Here is a 21,519-nt window from a genome sequence, read left to right on the forward strand (position 1 = left end):
CCGCGTGGAGACCTTGTATATTTCATATGGTGTTAGTAGGTGTGGTTTATTTCAATACACAATTAGTAGTGGTGTTACGTCCCTTTGTAAAAATAACACGGTGTTGAGGGAAAATCTGAAAGGTTTCAACAGAGGAAGAAATTGATGATACACAATTGAAATAAATGCAGAAAACACATTAAAAGCTAACAAGTTGTTATTGTTGGCATTTGTTTGTTTATAGACCAATGGAAGTAGGTTCTTAATATTAAAGACTTGATCACTTTGATAGGCCACTAGTCTAAATGCCACATGCTAAGATAGTCGGTAAGATAAATTTGTTACACAGTGTGCTAGTGATCTGATACGATATATATGAGGTCAGTAGATTCCATATGGGGTTCAAGCTTCACTCTCAACCCATATTACTGACCCCATATATATCGTATTAGGTCACTAGCACTCTATGTAACTAATAATATCATTCTTGAAAATAAGACATTCCAGTGGATATAAGTTAAGAAATATTCATATTTATATATTGTCATGTTAATGTATTTTTGAATGACATATCAATTTCTCCTGACTGTACAAAAATACCATCGATTTAGTCTATTTATCCTGTTTTAAGCAGTTTGCTATACAAGTAATTTTAGTATAGATACACTTTATGATATTTTTTTTAACATGTGAGTTATACAAATTAACAAATTTCTTCACACACATAAATATGTGGAAGAGGTTATTTAATTGTTAAATATACATTATATAAAAAGTAGAATATGTTAAAACTAGGAATATAAAGAAATGTGCGGTTTGCATTAAATAAAAAAGCATTTTTTCAACACAAATGTGTTAGACCAAATAATAGAGATAAGGATTCAACATCCCATCTTGGGTAAGACCAGCAAATACTCATTTTAATGTTTTTGGGTTGACCCTATTTTGATATTATCCAAAGCCACATGAAAACTGGCTTCCATGTTACAAAAGAGCCAAGTTCCAGCAGTCCAAAATATAAATGTATGCCCCTGCAGTAGGCAATGGGGGTAATTAAGTGTTACCCTTGACTGTCCGTCCCATTTTTTCGTTTCCAGAGTCTAATTTAAGTTTTCCTCATCCAAACTTTATGAAACATACACAATGTTAAGAACCAAAACACGCAGACAGAGTTTGAATTTGGGCAGTGAATCATTTACCTTTCTAGAGTTATGCCCCTTTTTAACTTGGAAAATTGCAAAAATTGAGCTTGGGCATTTGTGTCCTCAGACATATTCTTCTTTTATTTCAATTATTTTTTACATTTATTTTATGCAAATGCAAAAGATATTGAAATAATTTCAATGTTTGTATTCAAATGTTGTAGTTAACTGTTATCTTAACATAGATACAGAATTTTTATTTACCAAAAGTCATAGTATTTAAATTTTCATGAGAGTTAACTGTTCATATATATATATGAAAGGTATTTTGTATAATTGTATCAAACAGTATTCCAGGATCATTTTTATCAGAAAGAGATAAGTTAGAACCATATTTCCATATATTCTTATAGCTTTAACAAATATCCATGTACAGAATAAGACGTATTTTTTGAAATATTTGATGTAAATATATATTGCAATAGTAAAATGATAAACTGCTCAGATTTTATGATTGAATTGTACATATATGACCAAATTAATTGACCGTTAAATGATTTCTATCATCATTGTTAAATGTTAAATGTTATTGTTTAATTATTTTGTTTTCGATACCTCCTTTTTTATTGTTATTTATTAGATAGTAATTTAATTATGTGATACATAGTAATAGTGACAATCATGTTAGCTGACATATATGGACGTTTGGCTACAGAAATATATGTTCCTAACTGTGCTAGTTTATCCTAATACACCTTATCGCTAGTCCCGCTTGACCCAAGAATCAGTCCCTCTCGAACTTTTGACGTCATACAACAATCACTTTTCCATTGTGGCGTCAGATATTTTCTATTATGACGTCAAAATTTTACGGGAACTTGTGTGATGTCCAGTAATGGCGGACAAATAGCAATAAGGTGTATTGAACTGTACCTTTCATGGTTCTGTTTATACTTCTGCCATTAGAGAAGACTTGCAACATAACTTTTACTTTACCTAAATATATATTCGAACATATCTCAAAAACATTTGATGCATTTAATGTTAATTTTGTTTTGATTAAGATTTTTTTCTGATAAGGGGAGATAAATGTGAATCATGTCTTGCATGCATTACAAATGCATTGTATATCCCTTACTACTATAAGTATAAATAAGTCATATTGCAAATCTGGACTTCTATAATAGGTACTTGGGGATATATACTTACTCATGTCCACCATTCCTGACTTCAATCATTCTCAAATATATTGGGGCTTTTCAGTACTTCTTGCTGGTTATTAATTTAAATAACTGTATTGTATTTTAAGTTTGGCTACGTAAAAGATAGGTTTAATTGTCACTAATTGAGTTTTCATGGTGATGTGTAGCAGAGCTAGGTTAAATGATATTTGCGACAGTAAAACCAAATTTTACTCAAACTAAATTTTTGTTATGCATTCAAATATTTAGTTTTAAGCGTGCAATGTGTATTTCTTAATTTTACTATATAATTATGTGCTTCATTTAAATTTATTTACTTTTGAAAGCAGTCTTTGATGTCTGAAATTTTGAATGATATTGTAGTTTTTTTTTCTGTTTTTTGTAATGGCAGCAAATATTGAGAGGTTATTTTGTATTTTCATGATAGATATTAAGAGTTCAAGGTTATTATTTCAATATACTTCTAAAGAATGTACAGCATTTTGCTGGACATAAGAGCAATAATCAAATCACATCATACAGTCCTCCTAAAATGACCAAAGTGTATATCATGCACACATTACTAGCCCTCATGAAATAGAAAACATTTTAGTATTTTGAATATCTTAACACATTTTTTTAGTATTCCACTCTTGTGTAAGAAAATCTTTCTTTCTTGAAATATTACAGAAGTAATCAATCTCTTGCAATAGGGTAAACAGTAAACTACAATGCATTCTAACTGTACAGTTTACAACTCCTAAATAACAAGATTTTTGCTCCAGCCCAGTGAGAGCTAACATGGAGAGGGAGATTCTGGAAATTTGAAAAAAAATATCAGTAGAATAAACACCTATGCAAATCAGATGAGTAATTGTATTCAAAGAATACTGTGATATGTAAAGTATTTGTTTTACTTTGTTTAAAACATAATTTATTACAGTTGAACTTTCTTAGTATATACTTTGAGATTTAAGGTAATGATTGCTTGTTTGTAAAGTTAACCATGAATTCTTCATTATTACCTTTGTAAATATACGTTTGCAAAAAAAAAAGGTTTTTCCGACTTCCTTGTGTCTGACAGCCACGGAGTTGATTGGCATGTAACAACAACTATTACTCTTACAATAAGTACACAACAAAGGTAATAATGATTATATGGTCTACCAGTCAAACAACCACAGCTTGCTTCATTGTTCTATGTAGGATTTGGGGACTGAAATTTCATAAAAATGATATTTCGAGTTACAGAGCTAATTTTAGTGAAATATATTTATTTACATTAGATTTAAGCTAATTTTAAATGTTTTGATATTTTTTTTTTGGTAATGCTGGCATGCAGGTGTCATAACTACACTAGGAAATGCATTTTGAAACCGATTTTTGCTATGTCTCAATTGTTTTTGATTTTGAAAGATTTGGCACATTCTCTTACAAAATTGATGTCTTTATAAGATCTGTGTGAGTTCATCACACATTTATATAGTCAGAGAGAGAAACAAGCATTTTAATAAAAGTTACAGATCATAAATTGAGGGGCCTCGGTGGCTGAGTGGTCTAAGGAGTTACTACTGTAATCACTAGCCAGTCAACACTGAGGTTGTGAGTTCGAACCCCGCTCGTGCAGGTGCACTGGACTCCAATCTTGATTGACTAGGATTGTCAGTGTTCCTATCGAAGGTAGGTGGTTTTCTCCGGGCACTCCGGCTTCCTCCAACAATAAAAACTGGCTGCCACGAAATAGTCCAAAAGCCGTGCTTAAAAGTGGCATTAAAACACCAATAAATCAAAACAAATCAGATCAAAAATTGTGTAGAAAGTGAATATTTTCATAAAAACTTGAATATTGCCTTGTTTCAAAAGAATCGCTCTGTAATCAGTGAACCTTAAGTATTAAAAAAGTTTTAACTTATTACAAATGTCCATATTATAACTTCTTTTTGGAGTAGTGTTGCACATTTTGATTTTTAAGGGTCTTATGAGACAGTTTTGAACCTTCCCCTTTCATTGTTTTTTTCGCAAGAGAACAGCCACATACATGTTTGTTTTGAAGCTTGTATAAGAATAAAAAGTTATTGCAAACAGTTAGGAAGCTAACTGTGCAAAGAACTTCTTCAAAACAGACATTGTCTTGAAGTTTTTCTTAATTTTTAAACCTCAATCAAATGTTGCTTTTATTTGATTTAATCTATGTTAGATTTCATTTATACAAATTAGATTATTTTGTTATGATTTTGAAAATCTTTATATTATATGTTGAATAATTTCTTAATAAAGATACTTTAAATATTGTCTAGGCTTGAATTATTTTGTAGTACAATGATATTCGTTTATGAAAAATTTGAGGCTACAGTGTATTGTTTACTGATGTTCAAATCTCATTTATTGAAAGAGGAGTTGGTTATTGTTGATTGGTGTGGTCTGGTTTATTGTCCAATATTTTTGGTACGATCCTTTTATGCATTGATAAAAAAAGAATGTTGGAATATATGTGAATTTAAAGTAAGAAAGGTGGGAAGCCAGTTGTCAGTTAGTTTCTACACATGCAGGCAATGATAGAAAAAATAGACATGCTATACAAGACAGCTGATTTGAGGTAACCGTTAGAGCAGGTTTTCATGAACTTTCAAAATGTTTTTCAAACCCCCTTCTTCAAAAATCATGTTTTCATTTCTGTGAAAAATTTTGACAAGTCACTTCCTCCCACTGACAGAAATGTTATTTTCTGATAGTGTGTCTAATTTCAATTTCTCTGTTTCCTCTTAATTGTTATCAGTGATATTGTGACTGAAATTCAGTCAAACACATAGATATGCTAGTACAGAGGCAATGGAGTCTGGTGTGAACCTTCTGTATAAAGCTTTATATTTAAGAGGGTACTTCTTTAAACACTTGCTTCTAGGCTGATGAAACTATAGGGGACTGTCGGGCCGAATTCATTATGCGTAAAGTTCGACGTTTTCAATTTTACAGAGTGTAATATATCATATATCACCTACTAGCGTGCACTCTTCTTCAGAATTTGATTTAAGAAAGGAGTGCAAAAAACATATCAGAAACCTTGCCGTTATTGCAAAAATTCTTCTTTCAAGACCTTCCAGATTAGGAATACAACTAATTGAATTCTGTAGTACAGATTGTACGCATTAGTTTTTTTCTTTCTCTATTTTGAACACGAAATTTAAAGATTCAATGCTGCAGAAATCTAGACAGAGTCTTCTTATTCCATATTGCAATTGTCTGGCCGATTTTGAGTTTGACCTAGTACGCATATAGACACCTTGATCTCTAGCTTTCTTTTTGAGTATTTGTGTTTTTTTAGTTACGTTTACGCCACATCTCATTTATTCATATGTAGTTCGACAATTCTATATAAAAATAAGGAGATGTTGTATGATATCATATGAGACAACTATTCACCACAATTCAAATGAAGTGGGTGTAAACAATAATAGGCATCCGTACGGTCTTCAACAATGAGAAAAAAACCTATACCGTATAGTCTGCTATAAAAGGCCCTGCCATGAAAAATATGAAAATTCATTTGAGAAAACTAACGGCCTAATTCATAACAAAACAATTTACGAAAAACAAATATGATCGACATGAACCTACGACAATCACTATACTATAGGCTCCTGGCAGGTACAAATAGAATGTGAAGGGGTTTGACTAGTTTGCTGGCCCCAAACCCTCCCCTCTGAAATTCTTAAAAGTTGAATAATGTTTGTAGTAATAAAGGTATATTTAAGTTTTCTCAGCATGACTTTATTTGATTTAGATTTTCAATGATTTCACATATTCATAATACAAGAATCATTACATTTAGCTCAGCTGGTTGACTTATGCAATGAATAAACATACAAGAAACAAAACTAAACAACCAAAAATTGTAAAAAATATAAACAAAACAAGCAAATTAAAACAAAAAGAAAGACAATCAACAAAACAAAATAAAAACACTATTAAACGAAAAACATTAATGCTGACGTATCAACAAATTTAATAAAAAGATCACATGTGTTGATACATATAAGTACATTGTACATTGATTTACATTTGCATTGCTGTGGAATTCAATAGCTACAAGCACACTCATTTGTTCAATTTCCACACTCAACTAGAATAAATAAAATATGAAATGAATACGTATACATTTAAATTTGAAATACCGAGTACAAACCGTAAACGTGAGCAAATCACACTTTTTAATACAGCTCATTTTAAGATTTGTATTTAACAGAAATTAAAAAAAAAATCTTGTACAGGTCTTTTCTATATTAAGATATTCGATGCTAATCTTATTTCGTAGCAGTTAATATTTCAAGAATGAAACTTGTTTTTTTTACTGAAATCAACCCTCTCTCATTTATTATTTTGATTTTGATCAACATCCACAAAAGTCGTTTTATGTAAATGAAACTAATAAATCTCCTTAAGTCTTTACTCTAAATCGACATTAAGGGTAAGATAGGACTAAGGCTTAACGTTTCTTCCTCAAGCCATTTTCTAAATCAACGTTGACGGATTTAACAGACGGTACTGCTTCTCGTTTCTTTCTCAAACCATCTTCTAGCTCGACGTTGACTGATTTGACAGACGGTACAGCTTCACGTTTCTTTCTCAAACCATCTTCTAAATCGACGTTGACGGATTTGACAGAAGGTACAGATTCTCGTTTCTTCCTCAAACCATCTTCTAAGTCGACGTTGACGGATTTGACAGACGGAACTGCTTCACGTTTCCTTCTCAAACCATCTTCTAGATCGACATTGACTGATTTGACAGACGGTTCTGCTTCACGTTTCTTTCTCAAACCATCTTCTAGATCGACATTGACTGATTTGACAGACGGTACTGCTTCACGTTTCTTCCTTAGACCATCTTCCAAGTCGACGTTGACGGACTTGACAGACGGTACAGCTTCACGTTTCTTTCTCAAACCATCTTCTAAATCGACGTTGACGGATTTGACAGACGGTACTGCTTCACGTTTCTTTCTCAAACCATCTTCTAAATCGACGTTGACGGATTTGACAGACGGTACAGATTCTCGTTTCTTCCTCAAACCATCTTCTAAGTCGACGTTGACGGATTTGACAGACGGAACAGCTTCACGTTTCTTTCTCAAACCATCTTCTAGATCGACGTTGACGGATTTGACAGACGGTACAGATTCGCGTTTCTTCCTCAAACCATCTTCTAAGTCGACATTGACGGATTTGACAGACGGAACTGCTTCACGTTTCTTTCTCAAACCATCTTCTAGATCAACATTGACTGCTTCACGTTTCTTCCTTAAACCATCTTCCAAGTCGACGTTGACGGATTTGACAGACGGTACAGCTTCGCGTTTCTTTCTCAAACCATCTTCTAGATCAACATTGACTGATTTGACAGACGGTACAGTTTCACGTTTCTTCCTCAAACCATCTTCTAAATCGACGTTGACGGATTTGACAGACGGTACTGCTTCACGTTTCTTTCTCAAACCATCTTCTAAATCGACGTTGACGGATTTGACAGACGGTACTGCTTCACGTTTCTTTCTCAAACCATCTTCTAAATCGACGTTGACAGATTTGACAGACGGTACAGCTTCACGTTTCTTTCTCAAACCATTTTCTAAATCGACGTTGACGGATTTAACAGACGGGACAGCTTCCCGTTTTTTCCTTAAACCATTTTCTAAACCCAGTGGAACGGAGTTAACAGCATGAATAACAACTGAAAAAAAATGTCATAGCCTGATCATGAACGTATTGAATAATTATCATAAATATGTTTTCAAATGTAAGTTTTGTAGTTCTTCTTTAGAATTTTAAAATCATTGTTTTCAGATCCACATTTGTACCTTTGACACATTACAAGATGATTTTGTACTGGTTAAGGACTTTATCATTTCATAATTTGTTCACTAATTGTTTAAAGTAAATTACATTAACTGTAATTCATTTATCACAAACCATACAAATATAAAATGTTTACTAGTTACTGTATATAATACTAGAGAAATAAAGTACAAAATTTGCATTTCAAACTTTAAGTTAAAATCTAGAATTGCTGTTCTATTTATTTATATAAATAGGTATAGTTGTACGTAAAATGTTAAAAGTAGAGTTCACTTGAAAAATTAAACTAGTACTCATTTTATAAAATAAACTTTATAAACTTCGTGTGTCCGAGCGCTTTTCTGGATTTACTTTTATAAAGAGAACGCCTAAACCTAAACATAAGAAAATCAGGATTGTGTTAATACGCTGCAACGTTGGGCGCTATATATATATATATATATATATATATATATATATATACAAGTCTAAATTGAAAACGACGTTCAAACCTATGATTGCGTTGGATAAAAACCGCAATTTTTATACGTGTGCATGCAAAACAAATTTCTTGGTAGAGGGGTCTAAATACAACACAAACAACATTTTCCAAAAGACCAAATAAGTGAAAAGTATATTTTAACAAAACGCATTTGACTAACAGGTCGAACAACTGATGTTCTTAAACCCTGCTGACTGCCATTGGCGATTGCCAAAAAAAAAACGGATCACAAGATGTAACAAAATGGATCTTTAAAAATTTATAATCTAATACCAAACAGAAAACAATAAACTTGCGGAAAAGATGGTATACCGCAAACAAAAGGTGCAAAAATTAGTACACCATATCCGGATTTCGACAATTAATGTCTCTTCAGTGATGTTAGGGATCGAAAGAGTATTTGGAAGGCCATAAAATTTACCTCAATTTCGGATAGACTCTTGAATTTTAAAGAGTCGAAATAGGATGAACGGATCATATAAACCCGAAGGAAAATATAATACAAGCCCAAACGAAAAAATATAAACAAGTCTAAATTGATAACGACGTTCAAACCTATGATTGCGTTGGATAAAAACCGCAATTTTTATACGTGTGCATGCAAAACAAATTCCTTGGTAGAGGGGTCTAAATACAGCACAAACAACATTTTCCAAAAGACCAAATAAGTGAAAAAGTATATTTTAACAAAACGCATTTGACTAACAGGTCGAACAACGGATGTTCTTAAACCCTGCTGACTGCCATTGGCGATTGCCAACTAAATTGATCACCAGATCTAACGAAGTGGATCTTTAATATTAATTTAATACCAAACAGAAAACAATAAACTTGTGGAAAAGATGGTATACCACAAACATGAGGTGCAAACATTTGTACACCATATCCGGATTTCGACAATTAATGTCTCTTCAGTGATGTTAGGGATCGAAACGGTATTTGGAAGGCCATAAAATTTACCTCAATTTAGGATAGACTCTTGAATTTTAAAGAGTCGAAATAGGATGAACGGATCATATAAACCCGAAGGAAAATATAATACAAGCCCAAACGAAAAAATATATAAAAGTCTAAATTGAAAACAACATTCAAACCTATGATTGCGTTGGATAAAAACCGCAATTTTTATACGTGTGCATGTAAAACAAATTCCTTGGTAGAGGGGTCTAAATACAGCACAAACAACAATTTCCGAAAGACCAAAAAAGGTGAAAAAGTCTATTTTAACAAAACGCATTTGACTAACAGGTCGAACAACTGATGTTCTTAAACCCTACTGACTGCCATTGGCGATTGCCAACTAAATTGATCACCAGATCTAACGAAGTGGATCTTTAATATTAATTTAATACCAAACAGAAAATAATAAACTTGTGGAAAAGATGGTATACCACAAACATGAGGTGCAAACATTTGTACACCATATCCGGATTTCGACAATTAATGTCTCTTCAGTGATGTTAGGGATCGAAACGGTATTTGGAAAGCCATTTGATTTACCTCAATTTAGGATAGACTCTTGAATTTTGGAGAGTCGAAATAGGATGAACGGATCATATAAACCCGAAGGGAAATATAATCGCCTGCACTGTATCCGACGCGCTAAACCACTCGACCATATATATATAAATATATATGCACGAGTTCGAATCCCGGCGAGGGAAGAACAAAAATTTGCTTCCGCAAATTTGTAGATTTATCATTGTTGTACTAATATTTAGAGTAATGGATGGATCTGTCGTAGAGTTGTCACTTGTTTAGACGTACTTATCAAATGATTATTTCTGTGACTGCATCTTACGATCCTCTATGATAGATAATTCAGATAATCTGCAATCAATTCAATCTTCATGCCTAATATATCATGTACTGTGTTACAACTCTAGATTCTACTGACGAGGAAAGGTAACACTAGGCCACCGAAAGCTGAAGCTGAATTTTGAGTTCAGTCTAGGTGGCCGAGTGGTCAAGAGCGCTGGACACAGGGCAGGCGGTGTTGTCGCGACATCTCAATAGCATGAGTTCGAATCCCGGCGAGGGTAGAACAAAAATTTGCTTCCGCAAATTTACAGATTTAACATTGCTGTGCTGATATATATATATATATATATGTATTAAGTGCCTAGAAAATGAACATAAAGAAGTTGGAGTAGATCTGATTCTTTACTTCCTCCCCGGGCGGGGCTGGAAACTGTACTTTTCACTTCTCACTTCTACGACAACACCACCTAGCATTGCGCAGACGCATTATTCCCTCCATATATGTATTATATTTGCCTTCGGGTTTATATGATCCGTTCATCCTATTTCGACTCTATCCTAAATTGAGGTAAATTATATGGCCTATATATTAAATACCGTTTCGATTCCTGACATCACTGAAGAGACATTAATTGTCGAAATCCGGATATGGTGTACTAATTTTTGCACCTTTTGTTTGCGCTATACAATCTTTTCCGCAAGTTTATTGTTTTCTGTTTGGTATTTAATTAGTAGTTAAGATCCATTTTGTTACATCTAGTGATCCGTTTATTTGGCAATCGCCAATGGCAGTCAGCAGGGTTTAAGAACATCCGTTGTTCGACCTGCTAGTCAAATGCGTTTTGTTAAAATATACTTTTTCACTTTTTTGGTCTTTTGGAAAATGTTGTTTGTGCTGTATTTAGACCCCTCTACCAAGAAATTTGTTTTGCATGCACACGTATAAAAATTGCGGTTTTTATCCAACGCAATCATAGGTTTGAACGTTGTTTTCAATTTAGATTGTATATATATAATCACTATATATATGAAGACCCGGATAAATGGATGGCTGTTTAACGTCCAGTGTCAAATTAAATGCATATTCAGGACGAAAATAAGTTAATGCGTTATGAATATGATGCTTGCTTTGTACAATATTGATAAGCTGAGCCGGATTTTTAACGTGCTAGTTCACAGGGTAACAGTCCGCAGAAAGGCATTTCACCCTCCCCGGATTCATTATTTTGACTCCTAGCCGACCAGTCTTTGCTCTTACTTCTTAATGGCGCGTGTTTAAGCAGCAAATGCCAATCCTAAAGTCTTTGGTTTGACTCAGCCGGGGTTTGAAACCATGACCCTTCTAATTAATTGACATTTTACAAGAGAATATTTTTTTTTAAATCAACTTTCCTTTAAATCAGTAATTGATTTGTTATTGCAAAAATCGTAGAAAAAGAAAGTAAAAATGTACTTACAAATCAAAATTGCACAAAAACAAAGCAGTAATCTGGAAACCATTGTTAACAGAATAGAAACACAGTGTTAAATCAGCCTCAATGCACTGTTTATCTTGATGTGTAGATTATGCTCAATATTGGTAAAGTTTATACTTATATAAACAAAAGTTCTAAAAAAAATACGGATAAAAACACCATGATTAATTACAGACATTGTGGTTAGTACTACCTAATTCTGTGATATTTTATCGTATGATATTACCAAATATTACACGTGTTGATTTATTGCCTGATGTTGTTTTTGTGAAAATAATTTGATTTTACGACTTTCTTTTTTTTTTACTGTTTTTTTAAACAATTAATGACATCCTTGTTTCTTCGTGTAGCTGTAAGAAATTGGTAAATTAATCTAAAATTTAAGGTTATCGCGCTATGTTGTAGACAAATTTATGTACATGTATAAACATTAATAACCTTGAGTACTTTCCCCTTTCATATTTAGCAAACAAACAGTTCAAATAGATTTAACTGTCATTTTCATCGTAGTCACTGATGGTGAGAGAAACTCTCCAATATTCGCAGCAAATTATGAACAAGCCCCATCTAATCAGTATATATAGTTCAGGGCATCATGGTTATCTTTTTTTAATTCCAACATCGAGATCATATCGGGCCATAAAATATGTAGTTAGTCGATGATTATAGTATAGTGCTTTTGTTATGATGGTATTTCAACTAAGAAATTACTAATGTTTAGTTTAGTTTTTGGCTTGTTTTTTTTATATGTTTGTACTCATTGAGCCGGGGTAAATTTAAATTGGTATGCTACACATTATTGAGAAGGGTCCTCGATATGTTATATCACAGACATTTTTAAACAAAATCTATCAGGAAATTAAAAATAGTTCAAACTCCCCCACTCCACCCCCACCCCCCCCCCCCCCCCCCCCCCCCCTCCAAAAAAAGAAAAACCTAATTCAGAAGCGTCTTTTTTTTTATTACCATGAATATATTGTATCTCAAACGTTTTTTTAAAAGATTCTATAAGAAAATGATAAACTAAAATGAAAGTGATATACTATTTTCTAATACAACAAAGTATCCCCTCTGTACTCGTAGTCTCTGTTAGTTTTGACATTGATGAATTTGATCATTGGCGATGTTAAACGTTGTCATGTTCTATTCTTAACATTTACATCTAAGGTAAGTAATAACGTAATTCGTATCCTGTATTTTTTGTTGTATTGTGCATATCAACATAAGGACGCTATTTTCTCGAAATTCCGTCCTTCAGAATGCATTAAAGAAAATAATATTTTCAAACATTTCATACTGGTTAAACTAGAGTTTTTGTCAGACTTTCCAAATATGATTGAATTGGGTATTTTACTTCTTATTTTAACTACAGCAGGTAAGAAAATATAAGAATGAATAATTTTATTTTCAAATCAAGCTTTATAAGATAATCCAGAAAAGCGCTTTGGACGCATAAAATTTATAAGTGTTCATTTCGTTTTTTTTTTAATATTTACTAAATACAATGCTAGTGAAAATATTCGTCCGGTGAAAAAGTTACATAGCTGTTTTTTCATGGGATGAACGTTTCTGAATCTAGTCACGTTGTACGAAACGAAGTTTTACACGAAAGCGGCGTAACGTTTATGGAAATTTTATAATTACGTTTTCTTTAAAATCAAATATTTTGCTGATATGCATTTAAAACATACCATTGTCTACGATGACATGTTTCTGAATGTTGTGTTTTCCTAGGATAGTAAAAACGTAGTCCTATAATATAATAATTAAGCTTTTGTAGGTCCATTTTGTTCGCTTTCAATGTTTTTTTTTATCGAATATTGTTTTTTTACTATCAATGCTGAACCTTTAAGTTATATTGTAGGACTAGTAAAATCGATAATGTAATAACTGTATCTACACTTTTTTGTAGTAACAGCTGTGAGGGAGATACCATATATAACAGCTCATTATGGAGAGAATGGACAGGAAGTTTATAAAATGAAGTTACCGTTTCCATCTATTAAAATAAATGAAGTAGGTACATATTTGTATTCTAAGATGTGATTATCAGTTTTATTTTTTCCTAATGTATGATGTGTGTGACATCTCTTTGACGGTACGTGTATTAATCGATTAATGTATAACGTGTATGGCATCTCTTTGACGGTACGTGTATTAATCGGTTTAATGTATAACGTGTACGACTGTCACATCTCTTTTACGGTACGTGAATCAATTGGATTAATGTATAACGTGTATGATATCACTTTGACGGTTCGTGTATTAATCGGTTTAGTGTATAACGTGTATGACATCTCTTTGACGGTACGTGTATTAATTGGATTAATGTATAACGTGTATGACATTTCTTTGACGGTACGTGTATCAATTGGAATAATGTATAATGTGTATGACATGTAGCTCTTTGACGGTACGTGTATTAATTGGATTAATGTATAACTTGTATTACATCTCTTTGAGGTACGTGTATTAATTGGTTTAATGTATAACGTGTATGAAATCTCTTTGACGATACGTGTATTAATCGATTTAATGTATAACGTGTATGGCATCTCTTTGAGGTACGTGTATTAATCGGTTTAATGTATAACGTGTATGACATCTCTTTGACGATACGTGTATTATTCGATTTAATGTATAACGTGTATGACATCTCTTTGAGGTTCGTGTATCAATTGGATTAATGTATAACATCTTTTTTGACGGTAAGTGTATCAATTTGACTAATGTATAACGTGTATGATATCTTTTTGACGGTACGTGTATCAATCGGTTTAACTCTGACTTCCAAATATCCAATAAAGTAAGCGGCTACGTAATGTTAAGGTAGATAGGGTGTCTTCCTCCATCTTGGATTTTGAAATACCAGAAAACAATCGGTCTAGATCTTTAAGAAAATGTGCAAACTTTGAGATTAGTAGGTAATTCATGTGTAAGAATTTTCATTTCAATATAGAAAATGACATGTTTTATCATATTTATGGTTGTATTTTACAAAACACAGAATACTTTTGTTTGATTCAATTTTTTCCAACTTTGCCACATAAGGGGAGGCAACTCAAATGTAAGGGCAGATAATTCAGATAAAGTTATTTTTACAATAGAATGTGTTAGGAATTTACCTATTTTATTATGTAGCAAGAAAACGGGTCCCGTGACCCCATTTTTTCTTTTTCTTTTTCTTATCTGAAAGCATAATATTTGAGCTATCTTCTCATATTTTATCTCAAAATTCTATGGTGTAGTTTTCGTTTTATGGCAGAAAATTGGGTTTTCCATGCATAATCTATACAAAGTCTGTCAATTTTGCACAACCTGTAGCGTGAAAATAAGCCCCGTGACCCATTCTTTTTATTATTTTTTTTAAAAAAGCATGATATAAACTACATTTTGGCAAATTATTAAAAAATTCTATGGATTATAATTTAGACACCCCATCTACCTTAATTAACGTGAACAACTAAGAAAACTTTAATAGATTTGAGAATGGAAATGAGGAATATGTCAAAGAGACAACAACCCGACCAAAGAGCAGAAAACAGCCGAAGGCCACCAATGGGTCTTCAACACAGCGAGAAAATCCCGCACCCGGAGGCGGGCTTCAGCTGGCCCCTAAATAAAAATGTGCTGATTTCTTTCACTCGAGAAATACAAATCAAATGAGACCAAAACCCCATTACATGACAAAGAAAACGGAATATTCAAGAAGTATCTACGTCAGGTGATTAGGAGTCGGCAGCAATATTTATGAGGGTCTGGATTGGGGGGGGGGGGGGGGGGGGGGCTCATTTCTTTATTCTTTAATTTAGTAGGTCATTTTTCTCTATTCTTTATATTTTAGAACCCCATTATTCTCAATCAATATTTTTTTCCCTCTTTTTCTCTATTCTTTGGTGTAAACAATATTTTATTATGAATAATACAAGTATAAATATAAACACATTCACTATTAGGATTCAGAAACAAGCAACAAGTGCTTATATTAATACGTTTCTTGATAAATTAAATACATTATACACAAATAAATCAAAACTACATGCTCTGTTACATAATAAAAATATTGATAATGTCAGTTGAGTTACATAATGAACTGAAAAGTAAAGAAAAAGTGAACTGATAAGACGAAATGCTTACAGGTTTATTGTGTAAGTTATTAATTTGAAAACCTTTTAGATAATAATGAACCTTTGTACCATGAGAAATAAACTAATGTTTTCTTCATTTGAAATCGTATTTGAGCCATTTAATAGAAATTCGTTGTCCATTTGTATCGTTAATTTTAGGCTTCCAAAGGATATTATCAGTTCTTGTCTTATGTCCGAATATAATGGGCAAAACAATAAAAAATGTGAACTAGTTTCTAAGTCACCACAGCGAAATTTAGGGGAAGAAACTAAGTTTCTTGGAAACAAGTGACAGTTTAAAGAACTACTATCCATTCTTAGTCGCGCGTGAAGAATTTGGACTTTTCGACATCCAGCATAAAAGTATAAAGGGACGCGATCATTCTGATTACAAATTTGTTTCTTAAATACAGAGAGAGATTCACAATTTCTAACACTTACATGTAACGGTAAATGATTCCATAATTTGATGGATGACGGAAGGTAGTAATCTGAATAAAGTTTTGTACGTGATTTGACCTCTAATAGATTATGACTTTGTCTTGTATTGTGATCGTGTCGACCACTGACATAGCCAGGCAATAGCTCTTGCAAATAATTTGAGGTTTTATTATCTAAAATTTTATTCTTTATATATAGCGCCTTTTATACTGCACTTTATGCCCATTATTCTCTCTATTATGTGTACCCCATCCAGACCCTCATTTATAGGTGTCTCCAAATAATTGTGTTAGAGTAAACTTAACGAAATTACAAAGCATGTACTTATTCAAAAGCCGAATCTGGGTATATAAAGCTCAGCCTGTAGCTAGATGTAAATGATTACAAGAGCGCAATAATTTGTAATGCATTTTCCATAGGGTACCAGTAGTATTCTATATTTTATTTCTTGAAGAATAAATAAACTAGAAAAATTGGTAGCAGTTCCTGTTGGTAGAAATGTCAGCGTTGTATTAGAGACAAAAAAAGTATATGACCATTCGGTAAAAGTTAAAATGCATTTGAAGAAATACACGTCTTTTTTCATTTTATGTGAAAAGCAAATTTTTCCTGACTTCTTTGTAAATGTATTGAATATTATTTCAACACTTTGTTAGATTTGAATTTTTTAACCTAAATGAATAAGCTTTCGATTTAAAATAATTTTAACCCTGTATCATCCAATCTGGAGTCGCATACGATTTTATTCTGAGTATCATCTTTAAGGGTAAAAAAGTTGCCGGTAGAATGTAACCTAAAGAGTAACAATTTTCGACATTCTTATATTCAAAAGCGCGATAGCATATTTATAATCAATATGTGGTTCATCAATAGTTTGCAATTTACAAGTTATCTTTTAAAATTATATTGCGATTTTGATTGTTTTTCTCTTCCAAAGACATTTGTCTCTGAAAAAAAACCCTAGTATATACTTTAATATAGGTATTTTTTTCAGAGACAAGTATCTGTGACGTGTGTCTTATTCGTGTGGATCTCGAATCTCCTTTCATCATACTTACAAATGCGTAAATAGGTTTAACGTTATAAATGATGTGTATAGACACTTTGATCGTGTTGTCATAAAGGATAGTTTAGTAAAGATAGAATATCTTCGTTTTAAGTATTTAGATGGACAATGTTTTATTAATTTATTTATTTGTTGTCCATATATTACAATATTAACATACTTAGTAAGGCGCATTGATTTGTATATATAACGTTTTTTTTGTCGATCGACAATCTTTTTTATGTCTATAAAGAGTAACTGCATAAATTCATCTTTTTTCAAGCCCGACCAGTATAATTGCTACACAAGATATTTGGAAGAACTTGATGAAGTATATGTTTGTAAGTATTTGAACAATATAGATGTCCAGAATGTTTTAGATAATTGACAAAAATGAGTGTTGCCAAAAAAAAAGGTCCTACACTCCTTTTTAAGAAATGAGTAAATCTGTATTTAGTTTCTACAAAATAAATGTGTTCACCTTTCAAACATATTACTGTGGATGCTTGCCATGTTCCTAGAAATAGATCAGGTGAACCCGTGAACAAAACTTTTGGGAGTCAAAATATATAACGCTAGAGAACAAATATCTGAAATGGTCCTTTTCGAGCAAATACTTTAGAAAGTATACTGTCAACTTTACTTAAAAGGATTGCAACCTTAGTTTTGATTTATATAAGAAAAGCATGTAGATATTGGCCCCTATGTTCTCTATATATCTTATTACTATTCTGAGACCGAGTTAAGTCTCAGTAGAAATTCAAATAAACTGCCATGTTTTAAATATAATTATACTTTTTAATTTTTATTACTTTGCAGTGAGCACCTTAATTGAAATTAATCACGACTTTGTTCATCATGCTGATTTAGGTTTTTGTGAAGAACCTGAAGATTTTGCAAGTCATCAACCATGGTAAGATGTTACAGTCTGAATATCTTTCTAATACGGAATATATATCCATGCACTTTACAAAGAAACCCTTTTAACTATGAAATAAATGATATGTCATGAGTAAAATTGCGTGAATTTCCGAAAGACTATGAATCGATGAGCCGAGAGAATTCTATTGTTCCTGCTTTTCTATCATCCTTTAAACATAGATACAAGTATTATTGTAAAACCATCGTCCTGAATATGCAGGAAATATTTGCCACTGGACGTTAAGAAACCAACAATCAATCATTTATTGTAAAACCACAACACCTTTAAACAGTCATTGCTCCATGGAAACACTTTTTTGAATATTCATTTCTGAAAAAATTAAACAAATACAAAATCATACAATGCATTTGCGTCTAAAATTAACATTTTGTGTCAATGTACGTACACTACATGAATAAGCACAAATATTTCACTAGCTTGCAAGTACAATTGATATTTATTTATACGAAGGCTATTTGATACATGTGCGTACCAATTATTAAATAGTTAAACTTTAGAATAAAAAATCACAACATATAATCTACAGATGAAGTTGTAATTTTCAAGCGATATAACATTAAATCCAATAACAGTCTACGCTATTGGTTTAATACTTTCTGCATGAAATATAACATAGAAAATTATGTACACTAAATGCAATAACGGACTTATATTCTAAGCTAAAGCTTTGATACGTTCTGCATAAACTGTTGCATAGATATTGTTTTATTTTTTTACAAAATGAATTCAAATATGAATAATCGCAATTTATATAAACTTAAAAGGAATACGGGTAATTTCATTCTTCGAAAGAAAAAAATGTAAGTGCATTATATTTTTAATTAGTTATCCATTGCTTAGAATGTCGTTCTTATAATGACAACTTTTTGGTGTACGTTTTTAAATATTACCCAGAATGGACAACTTTGTAGAAACGGCGCCTAGTATATAACATCGGTAATTGTACATCGATTCTTATTACAAAAAAGGAAGCCTTGTATGACATATTTCATATATTATTGTAGGGAATGTTCGAAGAGTAGAAAATATTGTAAAGGAGGTGCAGTAGGCGTTTATTTTTTTGATGACTACTTCAAACCCGAAAATGGTTTAATGAGGTTTCCTAAAGGTAAATTAAAGCTTATTTTAAAAACATATTATCCATATTTATGTGTGAACGAAATGTGTTCCTGGAACCCTCAACCGGCACATTGTTGATAAAAGTTTCGGATGACAAATATAAAGCAATGTAGTAATAATATCCAAAATGACATTACTATATAACGAATAAAACTGTCATCTTTACCATATATTGATTGATTGTAGATATTAAACGCTACTTTCACCACTCTTGGCCATATCATAACTGCAATTTTTTTATTAGTGGAGGAAGAGTAGGTTCCCAATCGAACGCACCTGTCGAGCTCACAACCTCAGTGTTGACAGGCTTATGATCACTGATGAACTTCCAATAATGTACAACTTTAACCGAGAGGATACGAGACACTTTATCAATTAAAATAATTTGTAAGTTTTCCAACTACATCGGGGAACATCTTAATGTTTTATAGTGTACTAAGTATCGTTGAAACTCTTCTTATGGGTTTCGATAGGAAGAAAATCAATATTAAATATGTTGAAGAGGTCTTAGTATTTCATTTGATGTTTGTCTTCCTTTAACCAATATTCATGCGATTTTTTACAACAAAATATGTGACTTTTAATTATCGGTATTGATAAGACTGATAGACGTTAAGTACACATAATCCTATTATTTCAAAATTTCTATTTAAACTTTCACGATCAAATTCTAATATGAAAAAGCATTTCACCTTTTGAATAACAGTCTTCAGGTTACTCGTGACGTAAAACATATCAAATCGATAGAAATGTCAACCTAGTTGAAGATCGAAGAAATTATTATATTGGATCCAAATACAGCATTCTTGAACTCACAGATAGTGCTTTGAATTATTAATATTGTTTACCCTTAGGGCAATGTTGTCGGTTTTCCGTTACTTAGTATCATAATTGATAGATTTTCTGCTTGTATAATTATAAAGCTTTGATATTCGACGTCACTGCTCTTACTGCGCCTTTTGTATTTTGTGTGATTACTATCCTTATTGATGCCAATGCATTTGTATATTGACTTCAGCTGTTTGCTGTATACAGATATTTACATACATTCCATTGAATACGTGTTTATCTGTTCTTTTATTCATTTTTATTTATAGTGCTATCATACAAAAAATATATTTCTGTCTTTCTTTTTAGACGTATCACTTAAAGTCGGATTTTCAACAATAATGAGGCATATTACTTTTGAGATGCACACTAAAGCAGCAGTTATGGGTATTAAAGTTTATTTTATGATATTTTATATGGCGTTCCTGAAAGGTCTGCAGTAAATCTAAAAAAAAAAAATGTGAAAAAAAGAGAAAAATCTACTAAAAAAATTTGTTTAGTACATTTTTTTTAGAACTTTATATCAATTAACGAATAATTGTATTTTATGAACGATTTATTTGTAGAAACCTGTTAAATGTTTCGTAAGCACGAAAAATGTAATTATCACACCGGGTATCCCGATCCGAAATTCGCGGAGTGATCTGAACCCCCGAGGAGCAATTACACGAAACATACTGACGTTGGGTAGGTAAAATCTGGCTAAATCCTCTGTAGGAATCGAATCTAGATTTAATTTACTCACCGTTTGTATTGTTCGTGTAATTGCTCCTCCGGATTCGGATCCTTTCGCAGATTTAGAATCGGGATATCCGGTGTGAACCGTTGTGGAAAATTTCATATCACAAAAAATTTTTTTTATACATAAAACGCTTACAGTAAATTTAAACTACTAAATGGAAATAATACATATTCAAGGTATAATGAATGATCAATGATTTCATAATGTTTGACCAATTATCTTTTATATTTCAGATGTTCGTTATCCATTAATCAATGTAACGTTAACATTTATCAAAACTCCGTAAGTACTTTAATTCGTTTTAAGACGCGACTCTTTTTGCTGATAGTCAACCTGTGCATCTCATGAAAATTTCAATTTTCAATTATAGCATTATAATATAGAAATAAGAAAATGTGGTATG

The 21,519-nt window shown here is 32.1% G+C and overlaps 1 protein-coding gene across 1 annotated transcript in view; it reads left to right on the forward strand.

Annotated features, from left to right (window-relative positions):
* Positions 1-13,803: 13,803 nt before the first annotated feature.
* LOC127705068 (peptidyl-glycine alpha-amidating monooxygenase-like) overlaps positions 13,804-21,519 on the forward strand; it is a 143,020-nt gene continuing 135,304 nt past the window's right edge. Inside the window, exons 1-4 of the mRNA XM_052209343.1 lie at positions 13,804-13,887; positions 17,768-17,825; positions 18,304-18,397; positions 19,432-19,535. Of these exons, the coding sequence (XP_052065303.1) occupies positions 13,852-13,887; positions 17,768-17,825; positions 18,304-18,397; positions 19,432-19,535 (292 nt within the window). The 5' untranslated portion in view covers positions 13,804-13,851. The remainder of the gene's footprint in view (positions 13,888-17,767; positions 17,826-18,303; positions 18,398-19,431; positions 19,536-21,519) is intronic.

Source organism: Mytilus californianus, unplaced genomic scaffold (genome assembly GCF_021869535.1).
Source record: "Mytilus californianus isolate M0D057914Y unplaced genomic scaffold, xbMytCali1.0.p SCAF_6, whole genome shotgun sequence".
NCBI classification, from domain to species: domain Eukaryota; kingdom Metazoa; phylum Mollusca; class Bivalvia; order Mytilida; family Mytilidae; genus Mytilus; species Mytilus californianus.